The following is a 20680-nucleotide window of genomic DNA, read 5'->3' on the forward strand; positions in this document are numbered from 1 at the left end:
TGACAATTACCATTAACCAGTATGTATTCTCTGTTCAAGGGACTCTCAAAGCAAGAACACTGAAGTAGTTTGCCACTCCCGCCATGGACCACATTTTGTCAGAACTCACCACCATGACCCATTTGTCTTGGGTTGGCCCTGCACCACATGGCTCATAATTTCACTGAGTTACACAAGGCTGTGATCCATGTGATCATTTTGGTTAGCTTTCTGTGATTTTGGTTTAACAAATGCAAAAAGGCAAAATGGTTATCTAAGGAGGCCTTACAAACAGCTGAGAAAAGAAAAGAGACGTGAAAGGCAACAGAGAAAGGGAAAGACATACCCAACTGAACGCAGAGTTCCAAAGAATAGCAAAGAGACATAAGAAAGCTTTCTTAGGTGAACAATGCAAAGAAACAGAGGAAAACAATAGAATGGGAAAGACTAGAGATCTTTTCAAGAAAATCAGAGATACCAAGGCAACATGTCATACAAAGATGGGCACAATCAAGGACAGAAAAGGCAAGAACCTAAGAGAAGCAAAAGAGATTAAGAAGAGGTGGCAAGAATACTCAGAACTGGACAAAAAAGATCTTAATAATCTAGATAACCATTATGGAATGGCCACTCACCTAAAGTCAGATATCTTGGAGTATGAAGTCAAGTGGGCCTTAGGAAGAATTACCATGAACAGAGCTAGTGGAGGTGATGGAATTCCAGCTGAGATATTTCAAATCCTAAAAGATGATGCTGTTAAAAAGTGCTGCACTTAATATGCCAACAAATTTGGAAAACTCAGCAAAAGCCACAGGACTGGAAAAGGTCAGTTCTCATTCCAGTCCCAAAGAAGGGCAATGCCAAAGAATGTTCAAACTACCATACTACTGTGCTCATTTCACGTTAGCAAGGTAATGCTCATGCTGATGAACCAGAGATCAAACTGCCAACATCCACTGGATCACAGAAAAAGCAAGAGAATTCCAGAAAAGTATCTACTTCTGCTTCATTGATTACGCTAAGCCTTTGACTTTGTGGATCACAACTGGAAAATTCTTAAGAAATTGCCAGACCACCTTACCTGCCTCCTGAGAAACCTATATGCAGGTCAAGAAGCAAAAGTTAGAACCAGACATGGAACAATGAACTGGTTCAAAACTGGGAAAGGAGTATGTCAAGGCTGTATATTGTCACCCTGCTTATTTAATTTCTACACAGAGTACATCATGCAAAATGCCAGGCTGGATGAATCACAAGCTAGAATCAAGACTGCCAGGAGAAGTATCTGCAACCTCAGATAAGCAGATGATACCACTCTAATGGCAGAGACTGAAGAAGAACTAAAGAGCCTCTTGATGAAGGTGAAAGAGGAGTAAAAAAAAGCTGGCTTAAAATTCAACATTCAAAAAACTAAGATCATGGTATCTGGTCCCAATACTTGATGGCAAACAAATGGAAAAAATGGAAACAGTGGGAGGTTTTATTTTCTTGGGCTCCAAAATCACTGCAGATGGTGACTGTAATCATAAAATTAAAAGACTCGTGCTCCTTGGAAGAAAAGCTATGACAAACCATATTAAAAAGCAGAGACATCACTTTGCCAACAAAGGCCTATATAGTCAAAGTTACAATTTTTCCAATAGTCATGTACAGATGTTCTCACATTTGTTGAGTCATAAAGAAGACTGAGCACCGAAGAATTGATGTTTTCGAACTATGGTATGGGAGAAGACTCTTGAGAGTTCCTTGCACTGCAAGGAAATCAAACCAGTCAATCCTAAAGGAAATCAATCCTGAATATTCATAGGAAGGACTGATGCTGAAGCTGAAGCTCCAATACTTGGCCACCTGATGCGAAGAGTCAACTCACTGGAAAAGACCCTGATGCTGGGAAAGCGTGAAGGGAAAAGGAGAAAGGAGCTGCAAAGCATGAGATGGTTAGATAGCATCACCGACTCAAAAGGATGTAAGTTCGAGCAAACTCCAGGAGATAATGAAGGACAGGGAAGGCTGGCATGCTGCAGTACAAGGGGTTGCAGAGTCAGACATAACTTAGTGACTGAACAACAGAATATATTCTCATTAGAGTCATAAAAAAACTGTCATATAATAATTATTACTAGTTCAACATCATTTATAAGATGAAAGGAAAGGAAGCTTTAAATTGTATCCTTAAGGTTTGAAAGTGAAAGTGAACGTTGCTTAGTCACGTCTGACTCTTTGCAACCCCATGGTCTATACAGTCCATGGAACTCTCCAGGCCAGAGTACGGGTGTGGGTAGCCTTTCCCTTCTTCAGGAGATCTTCCCAACCCAGGGATCAAACCCAGGTCTCCCACGATGCAGGTGGATTCTTTTACCAACTGAGCGACAAGGGAAGCCCCTAAAGGTTTAAACTACATCTTAAAAAGTGAATGAATTAGACAGAAATGAAACAAAACAGAACTTCAGTAACCGGACTATAGACAAAGATTGTGCTATATTGAATATAATGCAGCAACAAAAAAATCACTAATGCAATATAAAACAAATGAAATCTCTTAAATATGTGATTTTCCCTAGAGATGTCTTTTGGCACTGCTAAACAGTGACAGACTCTCTCCTAATGAGGAAAGTAGATGGGGTATCTCCATGACAACACATGGGTCTTCGAGGGCATACTGAGCCATACTCTTCCACAACTTTTCTCTAGTATAGCCACTAAAATTGCTTAGATGTATACACGATCCTTATTTTATCTATATTTTCCTTCTAACTTCTAAGGAAAACATTTACGTATCAAAATGGGAAGTAGTTCTTCCAGCTCAGTTTGTGTTTCACCCACAGCTGAAACTGAAACTCATGTCGGAGCTGGAGGCCCATGAACACAATGGTGGAATCCTGCACTCCCCTCTACCTCCTTCCATCATCAGAAAGGTCCCACCACTTCCCATACATCCTCAAAAGGGCATCAAAAAGATATGAATCCATCAAAAAGAAAGTATGATTCTTTTCCTTCTTTGCTTTATGTTCTCATGTAGAATGTACCACATTCTGTGTGTGCTTATGTGCTAAGTCACTTCAGTAATGTCTGACTGCAATCCTACAGACTGTACCCCGCCAGGCTCCTCTGCCCGTGGGATTCTTGAGGCAAGATTACTGGAGTGGGTTGCCATTTCCTTCTCCAGGGGATCTTCCTGACCCAGGGATCAAGCCCATGTCTCTACCTGTCTGCACTGGCAGGTGGGTTCTTCACCACTAGCGCCAGCATTCTGCAAAGACACCGTTTACAAAGCTCCCCTCAGTAACGAGTCCTCAGTGCACCTTTCCTCACTCTGCACTTTTCCAAGTTCTGATCTTACTTTACCCTCACAATAAGCCTCTCTCTTCTTATACTTACTGGGATTTTTTTTTTTTTTAATAAGATTTTTTTTTGTTTTGATGTGGACAATTTTTAAAGTCTTTACTGATTTATTACAGTATGCTTCTGTTTTATGTTTTGATTTCTTGGCCACAAGGTAGGTGGGATCTCAGAGATCCCAGACCAGGTATCGAACCCCTACCCCCTTGAACTGGACTGCCAGGGAAGTTCCTAGTTACTAGAATTTTAAGTATCTCATTTTGCTTCATAGTTATCAATCTTTTGATGACAAAATATACCTTACTGATAATGCCCCATCCAAATCTAAATTAACCACTGTCCCATGTACAGATGAAGGGAAATAAATAGAACAGCATACCTTAAACAGAAGACTGTCGTAAACATACATACTTACCACAGGAACTATCTGAAATAGGTGATTACTGTTACAATGATCCAGTAAACGCTGTCTGGTAAAATTTGATTCTTGACACAAGGGACACTTAAAGGTAGGATGCCCAGAAGAACTATAAAACAATTTTAAATGAAGCATACTGAATTTGAAATTGTAATGTAAGAATGATGCACTCCTATTTTTTGATCAATTACTATTTCTTTCTTTAAAAGTTACAATTACCAAACTAAAGATTCTCTCATTTTTTGAAAACTACGTTTTCAGTATTTACTTATTTCATTATTTAATCTACAAGAGATATTCCCAGACAATCTTAGTTTACAGTTCTCTTATTGTCTAGGAAAAACTTTCTCATGGTGCCTCTAAAATAGGCCTTAACAAAAAGAAAAACAAACCCAGTTGTCCCATTTATTAAGTAGATTTGAACAACTTAATTCAGTCATTAATGTAACCAATAGACATCACTGTATATCTCTTGAAAATTTTAAATATTCCATTGTATCCGTATGGAAACACCATATCTAGGAAATTAAAATTTTTAAAAGACTTCCATAAATATGGTATATAACTGTAATTTATCCTAGTTTGTAAGAGTATACACACAAAATTCACAGAAAAATGAAAATATCAATTATCAAAATGATCAACATTTCAAAATATTTTGAGGATCATACATCACTGGCTTTTAATCCCTCAATTTCAGCAAGGGACAGTTCAATACTGACAACTTTGCATAAATTATGCATGGAAGAAACCTGACCACAGTGACACAGAAAAGCTAACTACTTCTAATTTAATGTGATCCGTAAACCAACTGATTTCTTTCTAAACTGCTAACTTCCAGCATTATGTCTGATGACTTAACTGAATTTAAAAATTTTAATTTAAAAATCCATCATTGGAGAAATGTCTGTTTAGTTCTTTGGCCCATTTTTTGATTGGGTCATTTATTTTTCTGGAATTTAGCTGCAGGAGTTGCTTCTACATTTTTGAGATTAATTCTTTGTCAGCTGCTTCATTTGCTATTATTTCCTCCCATTCTGCAGGCTGTCTTTTCACCTTGCTTATAGTTTCCTTCATTTTGCAAAAGCTTTTAAGTTTAATTAGGTCCCATTTGTTTATTTTTGCTTTTATTTCCATTACTCTGGGAGGTGGGTCATAGAGGATCCTGCTATGGTTTATGTCAGAGAGTGTTTTGCCTATGTTTTCCTTTAGGAGTTTTATAGTTTCTGGTCTTACGTTTAGATCTTTAATCCATTTTGAGTTTATTTTTGTGAATGGTGTTAGAAAGTATTCTACTTTCATTCTTTTACAAGTGGTTGACCAGTTTTCCCAGCACCACTTGTTAAAGAGACTGTCTTCTCTCCATTGTATATTCTTGCCTCCTTTGTCTAAGATATGGTGTCCATACGTGTGTGGATTTATCTCTGGACTTTCTATTTTGTTGCATTGATCTATATTTCTGTCTTTGTGCCAGTACCATACTGTCTTGATGGCTGTAGGTTTGTAGTATAGCCTGAAGTCAGGCAGGTTGATTCCTCCAGTTCCATTCTTCTTTCTCTTGACTATTTTGGCTATTCAAGGTTTTTTTGTATTTCCATACAAATTGTGAAATTATTTGTTCTAGTTCTCTGAAAAATACCGTTGGTAGCTTGATAGGGATTGCATTGGATCTATAGATTGCTTTGGGTAGTATACTCATTTTCACTATATTGATTCTTCCGATCCATGAACATGGTATATTTCTTCATCTATTTGTGTCATCTTTGATTTCTTTCATCAGTGTTTTATAGTTTTCTATATATAGGTCTTTTGTTTCTTTAGGTAGATTTATTCCTAAGTATTTTTATTTTTTTCATTGCAATGGTGAATGGAATTGTTTCCTTAATTTCTCTGTTTTCTCACTGTTAGTGTATAGGAATGCAAGGGATTCCTGTGTGTTAATTTTTTATCCTACAAGTTTACTATATTCATTTATTAGCTCTATTAATTTTCTGGTGGAGTCTTTAGGGTTTTCTACATAGAGGATCATGTCATCTGCAAACAGTGAAAGTTTTACTTCTTCTTTTCCAATCTGGATTCCTTTTATCTCTTTTTCTTCTCTGATTGCTGTGGCTAAAACTTCCAAAACTATGTTGAACAGTAGTGGTGAGAATGGGCATCCTTGTCTTGTTCCTGACTCTAGGGGAAATGCTTTCAAGACAAATGGATAAGAAAGCTGTGGTAGATATACACAATGGAATATTGCTCAGCTATTAAAAAGAATGCATTTGAATCAGTTCTAATGAGGTGGATTAAACTGGAGCCTATTATACAGAGCAAAGTAAGTCAGAAAGAAAAACACCAATACAGTACATTAACACATATATATAGAATTTAGAAAGATGGTAATGATGACCCTATATGCGAGACAGCAAAAGAGACACAGATGTAAAGAGCAGATTTTTGGACTCTGTGGGAGAAGGCGAGGGTGGGATGATTTGAGAGAATAGCATTGAAACGTGTATCTTATCATATGTGAAATAGATCATCAGTCCAGGTTTGATGCATGAGACAGGGTGCTCAGGGCTGGTACACTGGGATGACCCTGAGGGATGGAATGGGGAGGGAGGTGGAAGGGGGGTTCAGGATGGGGGACAAATGTACACCCATGACTGATTCATGTGAATGTATGGCAAAAACCACCACAATATTGTAAAGTAATTAGCCTCTAATTAAAATAAATTTTTTTAAAAATAAAAATAAAAAATAAAAATCCATCATTACAAAATGATGGGTATTATTTACTAAAGTAATAGAAATTTCCAAAGCTTACCTTGTATTCTCTTGGTAAGTTTCTGTGTTATCAGATGCAGATGTTTCACTTCTGTTACTTAAGAATCATTGGTAGGGGGTGGGGGAGGGAAGAGAAGTTAATACCTCAAGTAATAAAGCACGATACAGATTTATTACCTGCTAATGAAGACAACTAGTCTGAATTTGTTTGAAAAGCCTGAACTTCAAATAGTTCTGAACTATGACATAATTATGGCATTATTTTTAAATAAATTCTGGTAAGAAGACTGCTTATAATGTCCTTATCATATCCTCTAGAAATTAACTTAGACATAGTTACAAAAGTATAAAGAATACAGAATTCTGCAGAATTATCTTAAATCCACAGCATGAATATTTCCCCAGGTCCTTTAGACTTTCAAATTAAGAGACTCTCTACCTCTACCTGGACTAGTAAGTTTTTGAATGCTGGGGCAGGATCAAGAATTTGTGAACTTTCTGGCTTGTAACTAGGACATAGCTTAAAGTTGCAGCATCCAAAATGGAGGTTAAGAAAATATTTGAATGTTCACTATGTTTATATTTTCCAAAAATTAGACTTTCTGACATTTAACATACAAAACAACTTGATGTCCTCACTCGGACCCCATGCCAGTGTCATGTGTCACTTGCAGTATTTGAGAAATCCCAAGAAAGGTGGGCATGCTATGGGGATTGTCAGCTATGCATTACAGAATTTTATCAATGTAGTCAATTTTATAAAAGCAAGACCTTCCAATAGCAGAAACATTAAAATAAAAATGAGATAGGCAGTGGACCAAAAAAACTGTACCACACAAGAGCTTTGCTTACATCTGAGTATCAGAGTTAAAGAGTTGTAAAGCTTAGAAAACTGATTATTCATTTTTCTTTTAATAGAATGACAAGCAACATCATCTACCTAACAGATGTTCTCCAATGACAGTCATTTCCCTTCTGGGAAAATACTGTTGTTGTGTCTCCACACATATTCTCTGCAAGGAAGCTTCCCTGATTTCATACTCAAATAGAAGGCTATTAACCATTATTTTGTATCTTTTTAGCAGTTATTAATCTGTTTCTGCAGGTAAAGGTGGAAACTAAAAACTGCTTTTAAAATAAATTTACACTAGGGAGATTACATTCATTAAAAGGATGTTATGACTTTACCAAAAACAGGATGTCACCTGTTTTTTTTTAAGTCTCATATCTATACTTGGTAACAGATTTTTAAACTGTTTTCAAATCTTCCAAATAAATATAATCATTGGGTTTTGAACATGCCCTTATAAAACATTATAAAAACTTTCAAATGGTTTGTAAGAATAACTGTAACATCAAAGAAGATAAAAATTTCAACAAAAGCCCTTCTGATATTTATCAAACAGGACTGAAAAATATAGGAATCTCAAACTATGACATATTTCTTCCATTTGGATCTATTATTTTGTGTGTTGTAGGTATCTTTTTCAGCCATGATAGTCATCAAGACCAAGTATCAATAATCTAAAGATTTGGATCTAAATCAAATCTTTAAATTATTGTCACTGTATTAAATCAAGATTTTAAGAAATTTTAGAAATCATAGTCAGCAATATTGTTTTCAATAAAAACACTATTAAAACTTTAGGAATGAAAATATTTTATACCATTAAATAAAGCAAACTTATTAACTGGTTGAAAATTGCTTAAAAATTTTGTGTTGGTTTCTGCTGTGCAAACTTCTCTTTAAAGTAACTTTTTCATCTTAACTATTGCATGTTTTATAAAATAAAGTATCAATCAGTACTATAAAATACATGCTTAGTCTTAAAATAAACACACACATACTGGGAGTATAGTCTCAATTTTTTCCACTGGTAGGATACACAATCACAAAACTTCCAATTTAAAGCATTTTAATATCAAAGTTAATGCCCTTTTAAAATGCTTTTCCCTTCCACCTCCTCTTAGAGTTCTCTACTTTCCATTATTACTTAGTTATCATCATCATTCTAGCTCTTCCTGACTATCCTGTATCATGCCTACACTACTACTGGTAGCATACTCGTATATTCTAGAAACATATGAATGAGCTCAACAATAGAATATCTATTACTGGCAACCATATTATCAATTTTTAAAAAACGATCATTTTATCCGATACAGAAAAACCATTCAATAAAATTCAACCTCCATAAATGGAAACAAAAACAAAAAACCCTCTGATCACCCACAATGCTTTTAAAAATATAAATGCCTAAACTTTAGATAGCAGACTATCTGGGAATGGAGCCAGACATACATACTTTTATAACCACATAAAAGATTCTAATTTGAGTAAGAACTATTCTATGGAGAAATCTTAAAATTTAGGATGACAGAATCACAGAACAGATGAAGAATATCTATGTTAAAAAACTGTAGTAAACAACTAAACTTAATAATAAAATTTTAGACACATTCCCACTAAATCAAGAATTTTTAAAAGGTACCTGTTATTTAATACTGATAGAGATCCTATTTAATACAATAAATCAAGTATGAAATAAAGCAGTAAGAAACAAAATTGCACTGACAAACCAAATAAGTTTCTACCTAATAAATCCAAAAGAATACATAGGAAAATTATTTAGAACTATTAGAACTAGTCACCAAGGTTTCTAAATACAAAATTAAATTACATAAAAATCCTTAATATTCCTACTCACTAGTAATAACCACTTAAGATTACAAAACAAGAAAAAAAAAAGATTTGTACAGCAACAAAAACTAAAGGCTTTCCTAGCAACTAACACTTTCACTGTCACTACTACTAGGAAAAGATGCGTGTGTGTGTGTGTATGTGTGTGTGTGTGTGCGCTTGCGTGTGTGCGTGCGCTCAGTCGTGTCTGACTCTTTCCCACCCCTCAAGGACTGCAGCCCAACAGGCTCCTCTATCCATGGGATTCTCCAGGGAAGAATACTGGAGTGGGTTGACATTTCCTTCTCCAGGGGATCGTCCCAACACAGGGATTGAACCCATGTCTCTTGAGTCTTCTGCATTGGCAGGCAGGTTCTTTACCACTAGCACCACCTGGGAAGCCAGGAAAGGATATACTAGAACATACTCATGTGTGCTCTACATGGACCTCTTTTAGTGCATTTTTTTTTTAATGGAGAGACAAACAGATGGGAAATGGTGGGAAAAATAAGTGTCACATAATGCCAATTCTCTCCAAATTAATGTATGATTTCAGTAAATTCAAACAATGCTGCCAATTAAAACCTCTACAGGAATTTTTGGGAAGCCCAAAAGTCTGATCCTAAAATTCATGTGGAATAACAAAGAGCTAAAAATAAGAGAAACAATTTAGTAAGTACAACAAGAAGAACTTTCCCTAGCTGATGTGATAATAAAACCTACTGTTAAAGCCACAATAATTACTGTAACATGGTTCTTGAGGAGTAAATGAAGCAACAGAAAAGAATAGAGATGTATAGGACCAAAATGGCATCATAAATCAGTGGGAATGAATAGACTCCTCAATGAATGGTACTAGGACAAATGGTTATCATCTGGGGAAAACTTTTCCTACCTCACATTATACATCCAAAACAAATGCACAGGATATAAACACCATGAATAAGACTAGGAAGCCCATTCTATTAATACTAGATTTAAAAAAAAAAGACAGACAAGTAAACAGGAAAGACTTCAGAGTAACTAACACTTGATCTAAGTTTTCTAAGAGAAGAAAAAGTCCACTAGCTGGCAAAGAGTATGGGTTAGAACGGGGGTGAAAGTGTGGAGGTGAGGGAATGATGATGATTATGACGATGATGATAATTAAAAACTAGCATTTAGGGAATTCCCTAGAGGTCTAGTGGTTAGGGGGCTTCCCTTGTGGTTCAGTTGGTAAAGAATCTGCCTGCAATGTGGGAGACCTGGGTTCGATTCCTGGGTTGGGAAGATCCCCTGGAGAAGGGAATGACTACCCACTCCAGTATTCTGGCCTGGAGAGTTCCATGAACTAAATCCATGGGTCACAAAGAGTCAGACACGACTGAGCAACTTTTACAACTAGTGGTCAGGACTCTGGGACTTTCACTGCTGAGACCGCAGGTTCAATCCCTGGTCAAGGAACTAAGATTCCACAAGCTGCATGGTGTGACCAAAACAGAAAAGGAAAAAAAAAAAAAAGCTTAAAATTGATTGTTTTACTTGTATTAATCTATTTATTGGTTAATACAATATTGACCAATCTATTTATTTATTTATTGACTCCCAATCTAATAAGGTGTTTAATAGTATCATCACTACCCCTTTCTCTTTCAAACAAATGAAAAAACTGAGGTACACTTTCTTGCCAAACTCATACAATTAGTAAAGGAAAGAGCCTGGTACCCAGGCAGTCTGGCTCCAAGCCTTCATGTTTAACAACTAAGTTATTCTGTTTCTCAAGAATGGAAAGGATATGGTGGGAATAACTCAACACAGCTAAGGCATATGATGCAGTAATGAATAACCAAGAAAGACAAAGGCTAAAAAAGAAAGGTGAGGGCAAATAAGAAAGGGCTTTAGAATACGGGATTTTGTCTTATTAAGCTAGCTGCTGAATTAGATAATGGAATCCCTTGAGAATTTTTATATTCTCTCTCCAGAAAAATGTACACATAGTACCTACACACAAAATGGCAGTTTAGGTAGTTCACAGAGCTGTTACTGGCTAATGGAATTCAGGATGAGAAACACTGCTATGGGGCCATGGGACGTCACTGACAAGGTACAGAGGGAAGGTACAAAGACAGAGAAAAAGGTCAGAGCTACACTTCTGAAATACACTTTGACAATAGCATGCAGGACAGACTAAAGGAGGATCACCAACCAAAAGAATACTCCAACAGTTCAAGTGAGAGATGATGGAGACTTGATGGGGAAATGACAATAGGGTAGAAGAAGAATACAGATAAGGAATACTGCTATTACCTACGACCAGCTGGACCTGGGGAATAAGAGGGAAGAAGGCATGTCTCATGAGAAGAAAACTGAGTTATTTAACAAGCCGTGACTGCCCACATCATATACTAGGAACTTCGCTAAGAGACAGAGACATGATTGTTGAACAAGACAAAGATAATCCCGGCACTTAAGAATAATCTACTGAGTTAATAAAAAATTGTTGAGTAATTCCAATACAGCAGAAGTACAACTTAAAAAAAAAAATCAGAAGGAATGAACCTAAGGGGATAAAAAGAAATTTTAAAAAATCACAAAATAGGAGTGACCAATTTCATCCAGTGACACTGAGCCAAGTAAAATGAGAAGGCTAGTAACCTAAAAAACAAGTGATCAAAAAATTATGAAAGACCTTTACCAGAACAGTTTTAACTAAGGAGTTGAGAAGAAGCTTTATTATACTATGAGTGCTTAAGAGTGGTTAAATTACTGAAAATTAGCAACAAGTGAAATGAAATGCTACTAAAATAAAATGTTAAAGACTTTGCTTAACATATCGTCTCCTGGGAGCCTTTCTATAATACTGCCAATACTGCCTTTCTTTACACAATTGTGTGTGCTTGCTGTTGAGTTTTTAAAAATAAAACATTTCATTGTTTAGAGATACATCCATGGGTGGTAATACTATAAAGAAAACAAAAGAATGAATAACCCAAAAAAGAGGATAGTGATTATCTCTGGGAATATGGGGTTCAAATGGAGCATGGGCATTCAAGGAGACTCTAAGGGGCTGGAAAATGCTATCTAATTTTTGATATGGGTTAGTGAATAACCAGGGATTTGCTTTGTGACTAATTTTTAAACCACACATGTGCATTCTGGCCATTCTTATGCATAAAATACATTTCATAAAAATGTTTAATATACATAAACCTGAGACAATAAGATACATATCAAACCAAAACCTAGCTTTAAAAGAATTGAGACTAAAATAGAACTAATAATAGTACCAAGTCTCCTTTTTACATGACATTTTTTATCAAAATAAAAATTTCAAACAACTAGTAAAAAGATTCTAGTTTGCAAAGACATTACTGAAAAGGGATTTCCTCTAGTTTTCAAGTAATTTCACCTGCAAAAGAAAATACCTTCAATTCACAAATCTATTTTTTACTCAAACATGTAAATTTTCTTAAAATAATTCTTACATAAGCTTAAGTTGAGCACAATTTCCCAGATTCAATTTAACATGTGTCAAACTTATGAAGACAGGCAATTAAAAAATATAAACACACATAAATAAAACAAAAAATACCTTACATAGCCTCCCCCAAATTTCCATTTTAATGATAAAAATAAATATTACTTACCTGTTCCCTACTGAATCTTGAGAGATCTGAAAGTTTGGAATGATAGAAGAAACACCATATTCATCTTGATACTTCTTACAAGATTTGTAATGATGTCTCATGCGATAGAATTTAATCTGTAAATTATTGATTAAAAAAGCAATGTGACTTTCAAAAGAACAAACATTATATGATTCCACTTCTATAAGGCACAAGAGAATTCAGAGAGATAATGTAGAACATAGGTTACTAGATGGGGTTGGGAAGATGGCGGGACGGGGGGAACAGCAAGTTACAAGTTAACAGGTACAGATTTTCTGTTTGGGATGATGAAAAAATTCTGGAAACAGATAGCGGTGACTGTTACACAATACAGTAAATGTACTTAATACCACTGTATTGTACACTTAAAAATGGTATGTTTTCTACCTTACCATTCATAATACTGCACTCTTAATTGTTCACTTGATGCCTCATTAAATTGTGTATATATGTGTGTACATATATACTTAACACATATATATCAAATACATATCATGTTTCCTTAGCAAATGGAAATATATGTAGATGTTTATTATATAAAAAAATAAGGTTTACCATAATCTTTCACTTATTAAAAAAAAAACTAAGAAAAGGCTATTTTACATTATGTATTTTCACCATATTAAACATAAATTTAAAAAATCTTTAATGTATTGTGACTTTTAGTTTAAAAGGGAACTCATTAAGATTTGAGACACTGCCAACAAGAGGAAAAAAACAAGACAAAAACAGGTAAGTAAATATTCCATTTAAACAAGTTTTTTTTTTTTTTTTAAAGTAAATGATTTAATTCTAAAAATAAGAAGTAAGTTTCTGTCCATTAGATGCAGAGAAAATGGAGATGAGTCCAACTGTCCATAAACTGACCCTATAAATTAATAAATAATTTTACACTTGAAAATACTATTAATAGACACAAAGTAATATTAAAAATTATTAAGAAGTTGCCTCATGGCACTGGGCATATTTTTCTCTCTTTAACTACTGTAACCTGGCAGAGTTAGAAAATGCTTTAAAAAACTAAGTTCCCAAATTAACACTTGGAACATTTTTCAGTTTCTCTCTAAGGAGCAGAGCCAGAAATTTCAAGTATATTTTCCAACTTCACTTCATTGCCTTGTCAGTTAACACCTCCCTCAAAGAGATGGAAAATCAGGTATGTCTTGTGTGAATGCATAAAACAGCAATTGGTTTTGCTCAATGACTTTATTAGCTGTTTGAGAAAGTGGCTGTGATAAATCTTTAAATAAACCAATATACTCAAAGCCTAACTACCTCTCACCATTTCACTCTCTCTCCAAATGACAAAATAAAATCCAGATTGGAGAAATAATGTCGGTTAATTGCCAATACCTGATTTTTTCCATCTGTTCCTTAAAAAGTAAGGAGTTTTCTGCCAAATACTTTGTGATTTTTTTAGATAAACACATAAATATCCAAGTACAGTGGGCAGTTAGAGAGTTCCCCATGACTACATAATCCATTTGGCCCATTTCTACAGGCAAAATTACAATAATAATGCTACCAGAAAAACTACTTAAGAACTGAAAGTGTACCAGAACGGGGTTTAAGGGAGTTAAATGCCAGTTTGTTCATTCAGTTCATTTAGTAGGTTAATCAAGAGTGATTATTTTGAAAAAATGCCATGCTAAACATTATGGCAAATTCAAGGACGTATCTTCTGGTCTCTTCTCAGTAAGTTTATTATCTAGGAAGATGTACAGTCACAGCTTTTCTGGCCTTTTTTACCCTATTCCCAACCTAAATAATTTCTCTTCAAAACAGTACACACCAAGACAATTAAAACAGAAATTTCAGAACAGAAGCTTGACTTTCAAAGAACTGTATCACATTTACTCTACCTGTTTTGCACAGCATCTGCAGCTACCAGAAAATTTCCTCATGATATTTTCAAGGTCTAAGGCCCGTTCAGGACATGCTCTCTCTCTTCTAGTCACACTTCCACGACAGAGGGGACAATGTATTCCACTTTCTCTCATTGCAGTCAGGAAACACTTTCTACAGAAACTAAACCAAACATATGTAACACTTTACTACAGGAAAAAGTACTCTTTTCATTTTAATGATTAAACACAGCAGTTATGAATATGTAATAATGATAGGGTATTTGTATGTGAATAAATCTTGAATTTTTAAAACTATATATTAATTTCTCAGTATAAGACTAGTGTCTGGACTAGATGGGAATATAAAAGAAACTACACACAAGTCTTTTAACTTTTAACATAATACAGGAAAAATAGATATTATATAACATTATCAGAGAAAGCATGGTACAAAAGAATGACTGGATCTTATCCCGTGTTACTTAGCATCTGTGTGATTTTTAGGCGACACACTTAACCACAATGGGTCTCCATTTCCTCCCCAAACAAAATAAGAGAATGGACCACACATGAGCTTTTGTCTCAAACTGAGGTACTTCAAGATGTTGTTCTACATGATATGAATATGTCTCCTACAGAAACTTATTTCAGAAACTGAAGTATTCAAAGCTATTAAGGTTTCTCTGCTACAGAAACCAAATGTTGCCCAAACTTCTGTGATGAGGATACATGAAAATTCCCACAATATGCAATGGAATGTGATTTGAGAAATACTTGAGAATCCATCCAGTTCTAAATATCTATAACCAACATTCTAATTGCAACCAAGTTCACCAAAATCTTCTCCCCTAACCTAAACAAATACCAAAGTTGAACCTCTTGCTTTTAGAAAAAAGATAAAAGTCACAGCCATCTCTATCTGGGATCCAGAATCATTTAATCCAAACCCCTATAAACACAAATACAAATCTTTCACATATATACTATCAAAAGTTGAGAGGTAAAAGTATGATAACGTATCACTCTGAGTTTCTCAACTACATAGCATTGAACAAGTGACTTCTTTAAAATCAGTTTCCTCACACATACAATAATGTTACTATGTATACTTGACAGGCTTGTTCAGAGTTAATCCTCTGAAGATAGCATGTTAAAAAAAAAAAGGGACAGGTCATGTAGTAAAATACTTACTACAGTATTTTTGACAGTCAGGAGAGTGCTCAATAAATAGAAGGTAACATCACTAACCCACCTCCAAGGAGAGGCTGCTGCGCGGGCTCAGGAGGGACAAGAGGAGCTACTCCATGTTCAAGGTCAGGAGGGGTGGCCTTCAGAAGATACCCCTCGTCCAAGGTAAGGAGCAGCAGCTGCGCTTTGCTGGAGCAGCCGTGAAGAGATACACCACGTCCAAGGTAAGAGAAACCCAGGTAAGACGGCAGGTGTTGCAAGAGGGCATCAAAGGGCAGACACACTGAAACCAAAATCACTGAAAACTAGCCAATCTGATCACAGGACCACAGCCTTGTATAACTCAGTGAAACTAAACCATGCCGTGTGGGGTCACCCAAGACGGACGGGTCATGGTGGAGAGGTCTGACAGAATGTGGTCCACTGGAGAAGGGAATGGCAAACCACTTCAGTATTCTTGCCTTGAGAACCCCATGAACAGTATGAAAAGGCAAAATGATAGGATACTGAAAGAGGAACCCCCCAGATCGGTAGGTGCCCAACATGCTAATGGAGATCAGTGGAGAAATAACTCCAGAAAGAATGAAGGGATGGAAGCAAAGCAAAAACAATACCCAGTTGTGGATGTGACTGGTGATAGAAGCAAGGTTCGATGCTGTAAAGAGCAATATTGCATAGGAACCTGAAATGTTAGGTCCATGAATCAAGGCAAATTGGAAGTGATCAAACAGGAGATGGCAAGAGTGAACGTCGACATTCTAGGAATGAGCGAACTAAAATGGACTGGAATGGGTGAATTTAATTCAGATGACCAGTATATCTACTACTGTGGGCAGGAATTCCTTAGAAGAAATGGAGTAGCCTTCATGGTCAACAAAAGAGTCCAAAATGCAGTACTTGGATGCAATCTCAAAAACGACAAAATGATCTCTGTTCGTTTCCAAGGCAAACCATTCAATATCACGGTAATCCAAGCCTATGCCCCAACCAGTAATGCTGAAGAAGCTGAAGTTGAACAGTTCTATGAAGACCTACAAGACCGTTTAGAACTAACACCCAAAAAAGATGTCCTTCCCATTATAGGGGACTGGAATGCAAAAGTAGGAAGTCAAGAAACACCTGGAGTAACAGGCAAATTTGGCCTTGGAGTACGGAATGAAGCAGGTCAAAGGCTAACAGAGTTTTGCCAAGAGAACGCACTGGTCATAGCAAACACCCTCTTCCAACAACACAAGAGAGGAATACATATGAACATCATCAGATGGTCGACACCGGAATCAGATTGATTAGATTCTTTGCAGCCAAAGATGGAGAAGCTCTCTACAGTCAGCAAAAACAAGACCAGGAGCTGACTGTGGCTCAGATCATGAATTCCTTATGGCCAAATTCGGACTTAAATTGAAGAAAGTACGGAGAGCCACTAGACCATTCAGGTATGACCTAAATCAAATCCCTTATGACTATAGTGGAAGTGAAAAACAGATTTTAAGGGACTAGATCTGATAGACAGAGAGCCTGATGAACTATGGACGGAGGTTTGTGACACTGTACAGGAGACAGGGATCAAGACCATTCCCATGGAAAAGAAACACAAAAAGGCAAAATGGCTGTCTGAGGAGGCCTTACAAATAGCTGTGAGAAGAAGAGAAGCAAAAGCAAGGGAGAAAAGGAAAGATATTTCCATTTGAATGCAGAATTCCAAAGAATAGCCAGGAGAGATAAAAAAGCCTTTCTCAGCAATCAATGCAAAGAAATAGAGGAAAACAACAGAATGGGAAAGACTAGAGATCTCTTCAAGAAAATTAGAGATACCAAGGGAACATTTCAGGCAAAGATGGGTTCGATAAAGGACAGAAATGGTATGGACCTAACAGAAGCAGAAGATATTAAGAAGAGGTGGCAAGAATACACAGAAGAACTGTACAAAAAAGATCTTCATGACCCAGATAATCACAATGGTGTTATCACTCACCTAGAACCAGACATCCTGGAATGTGAAGTCAAGTGGGCCTTAGAAAGCATCACTACGAACAAAGCTAGTGGATGTGATGGAATTCCAGTTGAGCTGTTTCACATCCTGAAAGATGATGCTGTGAAAGTGCTGCACTCAATATGCCAGCAAATTTGGAAAGCTCAGCAGTGGCCACAGGACTGGAAAAGGTCAGTTTTCATTCCAATCCCGAAGAAAGGCAACCCCACAGAATGCTCAAACTACCGCACAATTGCACTCATCTCACACGCTAGTAAAGTAATGCTCAAAATTCTCCAAGCCAGGCTTCAGCAATACGTGAACCATGAACTTCCAGATGTTCAAGCTGGTTTTAGAAAAGGCAGAGGAACCAGAGATCAAATTGCCAACATCCGCTGGATCATCCAAAAAGCAAGAGAGTTCCAGAAAAACATCTATTTCTGCTTTATTGACTACGCCAAAGCCTTCGACTGTGTGGATCACAATAAACTGTGGAAAATTCTGAAAGAGATGGGAATACCAGACCACCTGACCTGCCTCTTGAGAAACCTGTATGCAGGTCAGGAAGCAACAGTTAGAACTGGACATGGACCAACAGACTGGTTCCAAATAGGAAAAGGAGTACGTCAAGGCTGTATATTGTCACCATGCTTATTTAACTTCTGTGCAGAGTACATCATGAGAAACGCTGGGCTGGAAGAAGTGCAAGCTGGAATCAAGACTGCCGGGAGAAATATCAATAACCTCAGATATGCAGATGACACCGCTCTTATGGCAGAGAGTGAAGAGGAACTAAAAAGCCTCTTGATGAAAGTGAAAGAAGAGAGTGAAAAAGTTGGCTTAAACCTCAACATTCAGAAAACTAAGATCATGGCATCTGGTCCCATCACCTCGTGGAAAGTAGATGGGGAGGCAGTGGAAACAGTGTCAGACTTTATTTTTTGGGGCTCCAAAATCACCTCAGATGGTGATTGCAGTCATGAAACTAAAAGCTGCTTACTCCTTGGAAGGAAAGTTATGACCAACCTAGACAGCATATTAAAAAGCAGAGACATTACTTTGCCAAGAAAGGTCTGTCTGGTCAAGGCTGTGGTTTTTCCAGTGGTCATGTATGGATGTGAGAGTTGGACTGTGAAGAAAGCTGAGTGCTGAAAAATTGATGCTTTTAAACGATGGTGTTGGAGAAGACTCTTGAGAGTCCCTTGGACTGCAAGGAGATCCAACTAGTCCGTCCTAAAGGACATCAGTCCTGGGTGTTCATTGGAAGGTCTGATGCTGAAGCTGAAACTCCAGTACTTTGGCCACCTCATGTGAAGAGTTGACTCATTGGAAAAGACCCTGATGCTGGGAGGGACTGGGGGCAGAAGGAGAAGGGGATGACAGAGGATGAGATGGCTAGATGGCATCACCGACTCGATGGGCATGAGTTTGAGTGAACTCTGGGAGTTGGTGATGGACAGGGAGGCCTTGCGTGCTGCAGTTCATGGGGTTGCAAAGAATCAGACATGACTGAATGACTGAACTGAACTGTATATTCCATTGTGTATATGTACCCCACCTTCCTTAGCCATTCATCCGCCAATGGCTATCTAGGTTGTTTCCATGTCTTAGCTGTTGTAAACAGGTGAATGAACTGTGTTCAGTGAACATTGGAGTACATTTGTCTTTCAATTCTGGTTTCCTCGGTATGTATGCCCAGCAGTGGGATTGCTGGGTTGTATGACAGTTCTATTTTCAGTTTTTTAAGGAATCTCCACACTGTTCTCCATAGTGGCTGTACCAATTTGCATTCCCACTAACAGTGTAAGAGGGTTCCCTTTTCTCCACACCGTCTCCAGCATTTATTGTTTGTAGACTTTTTGATGGCAGCCGTTCTGACTGTTGTGAGATGATACCTCATTGTGGTTTTCATTTGCATTTCTCTAATAAAGATTGATGTCAAACATCTTTTCATGTGTTTATTAGCCATCTGTATGTGTTCTTTGGAGAAATGTCTGTTTAGTTCTTTGGACCACTTTTTGATGGGGTTCGTTTTTCTGATGTTGAGCTGCTTGTATACTTTGGAGATTAATTCTTTGTTGGATGTTTCATTTGCTATTATTTTCTCCCATTCTGAAGGCTGCATTTTCACCTTGCTTGTAGTTTCGTTTGCTGTGCAAAAACTCTTAAGTTTAATTAGGTCCCATTTGTTTATTTTTGTTTTTATTTCCGTTACTCTGGGAGGTTGGTCATAGAGGATCTTGCTGCGATTTATGTCAGAGAATGTTTTGCCTATGTTTTCCTCTAAGAATTTTATAGTTTCTGGTCTTACATTTAGGTTTTTAATCCATTTTGAGTTTATTTTTGTGTATGGTGTTAGAAAGTATTCTAGTTTCATTCTTTTACAAGTGGTTGACCAGTTTTCCCAGCACCCCTTGTTAAAGAGATTGACTTTTCTCCATTGCATATTTTTGTCTCCTTAGTCAAAGGTGTCCATAGGTGTGTGAATTTGTCTCTGGGCTTTCTATTTTGTTCCATTGATCTATATTTCTGTCTTTGTGCTAGTACCATACTGTCTTGATGACTGTAGCTTTGTAGTATAGTCTGAAGTCAGGAAAGTTGATTCTTCTTGTTTCGTTCTTCTTTCTCTCGATTGCTTTGGCTATTCGAGGTTTTTTGTATTTCCATACAAATTGTGAAATTATTTGTTCTAGTTCTCTGAAAAATACCACTGGAAACTTGATAGGGAGTACATTGAATCTATAGATTCCTTTGGGTAGTATACTCATTTTCACTATATTGATTGTTCCTATTCACAAGCATAGTATATTTCTCCATCTATTTGTGTCATATTTTATTTCT

The 20680-nt window shown here is 36.7% G+C and overlaps 1 protein-coding gene across 5 annotated transcripts in view; it reads right to left on the reverse strand.

Moving 5' to 3' along the window:
- Positions 1-20680, reverse strand: part of RNF138 (ring finger protein 138) — a 46415-nt gene that overhangs the window by 4188 nt on the left and 21547 nt on the right. For 4 of the 5 annotated variants that reach the window (XM_043889276.1, XM_043889275.1, XM_043889278.1 and 1 more), the window contains 4 exons: positions 14698-14863; positions 12815-12930; positions 6549-6605; positions 3734-3845 (listed from right to left, as the gene is read on the reverse strand). In XM_043889276.1, the coding sequence (XP_043745211.1) occupies positions 3734-3845; positions 6549-6605; positions 12815-12930; positions 14698-14863 (451 nt within the window). The remainder of the gene's footprint in view (positions 1-3733; positions 3846-6548; positions 6606-12814; positions 12931-14697; positions 14864-20680) is intronic. The other variant, XM_043889277.1, reaches the window with a different exon arrangement.

The sequence above is a fragment of the Cervus elaphus genome, chromosome 27, assembly GCF_910594005.1.
Source record: "Cervus elaphus chromosome 27, mCerEla1.1, whole genome shotgun sequence".
Taxonomy (NCBI): domain Eukaryota; kingdom Metazoa; phylum Chordata; class Mammalia; order Artiodactyla; family Cervidae; genus Cervus; species Cervus elaphus.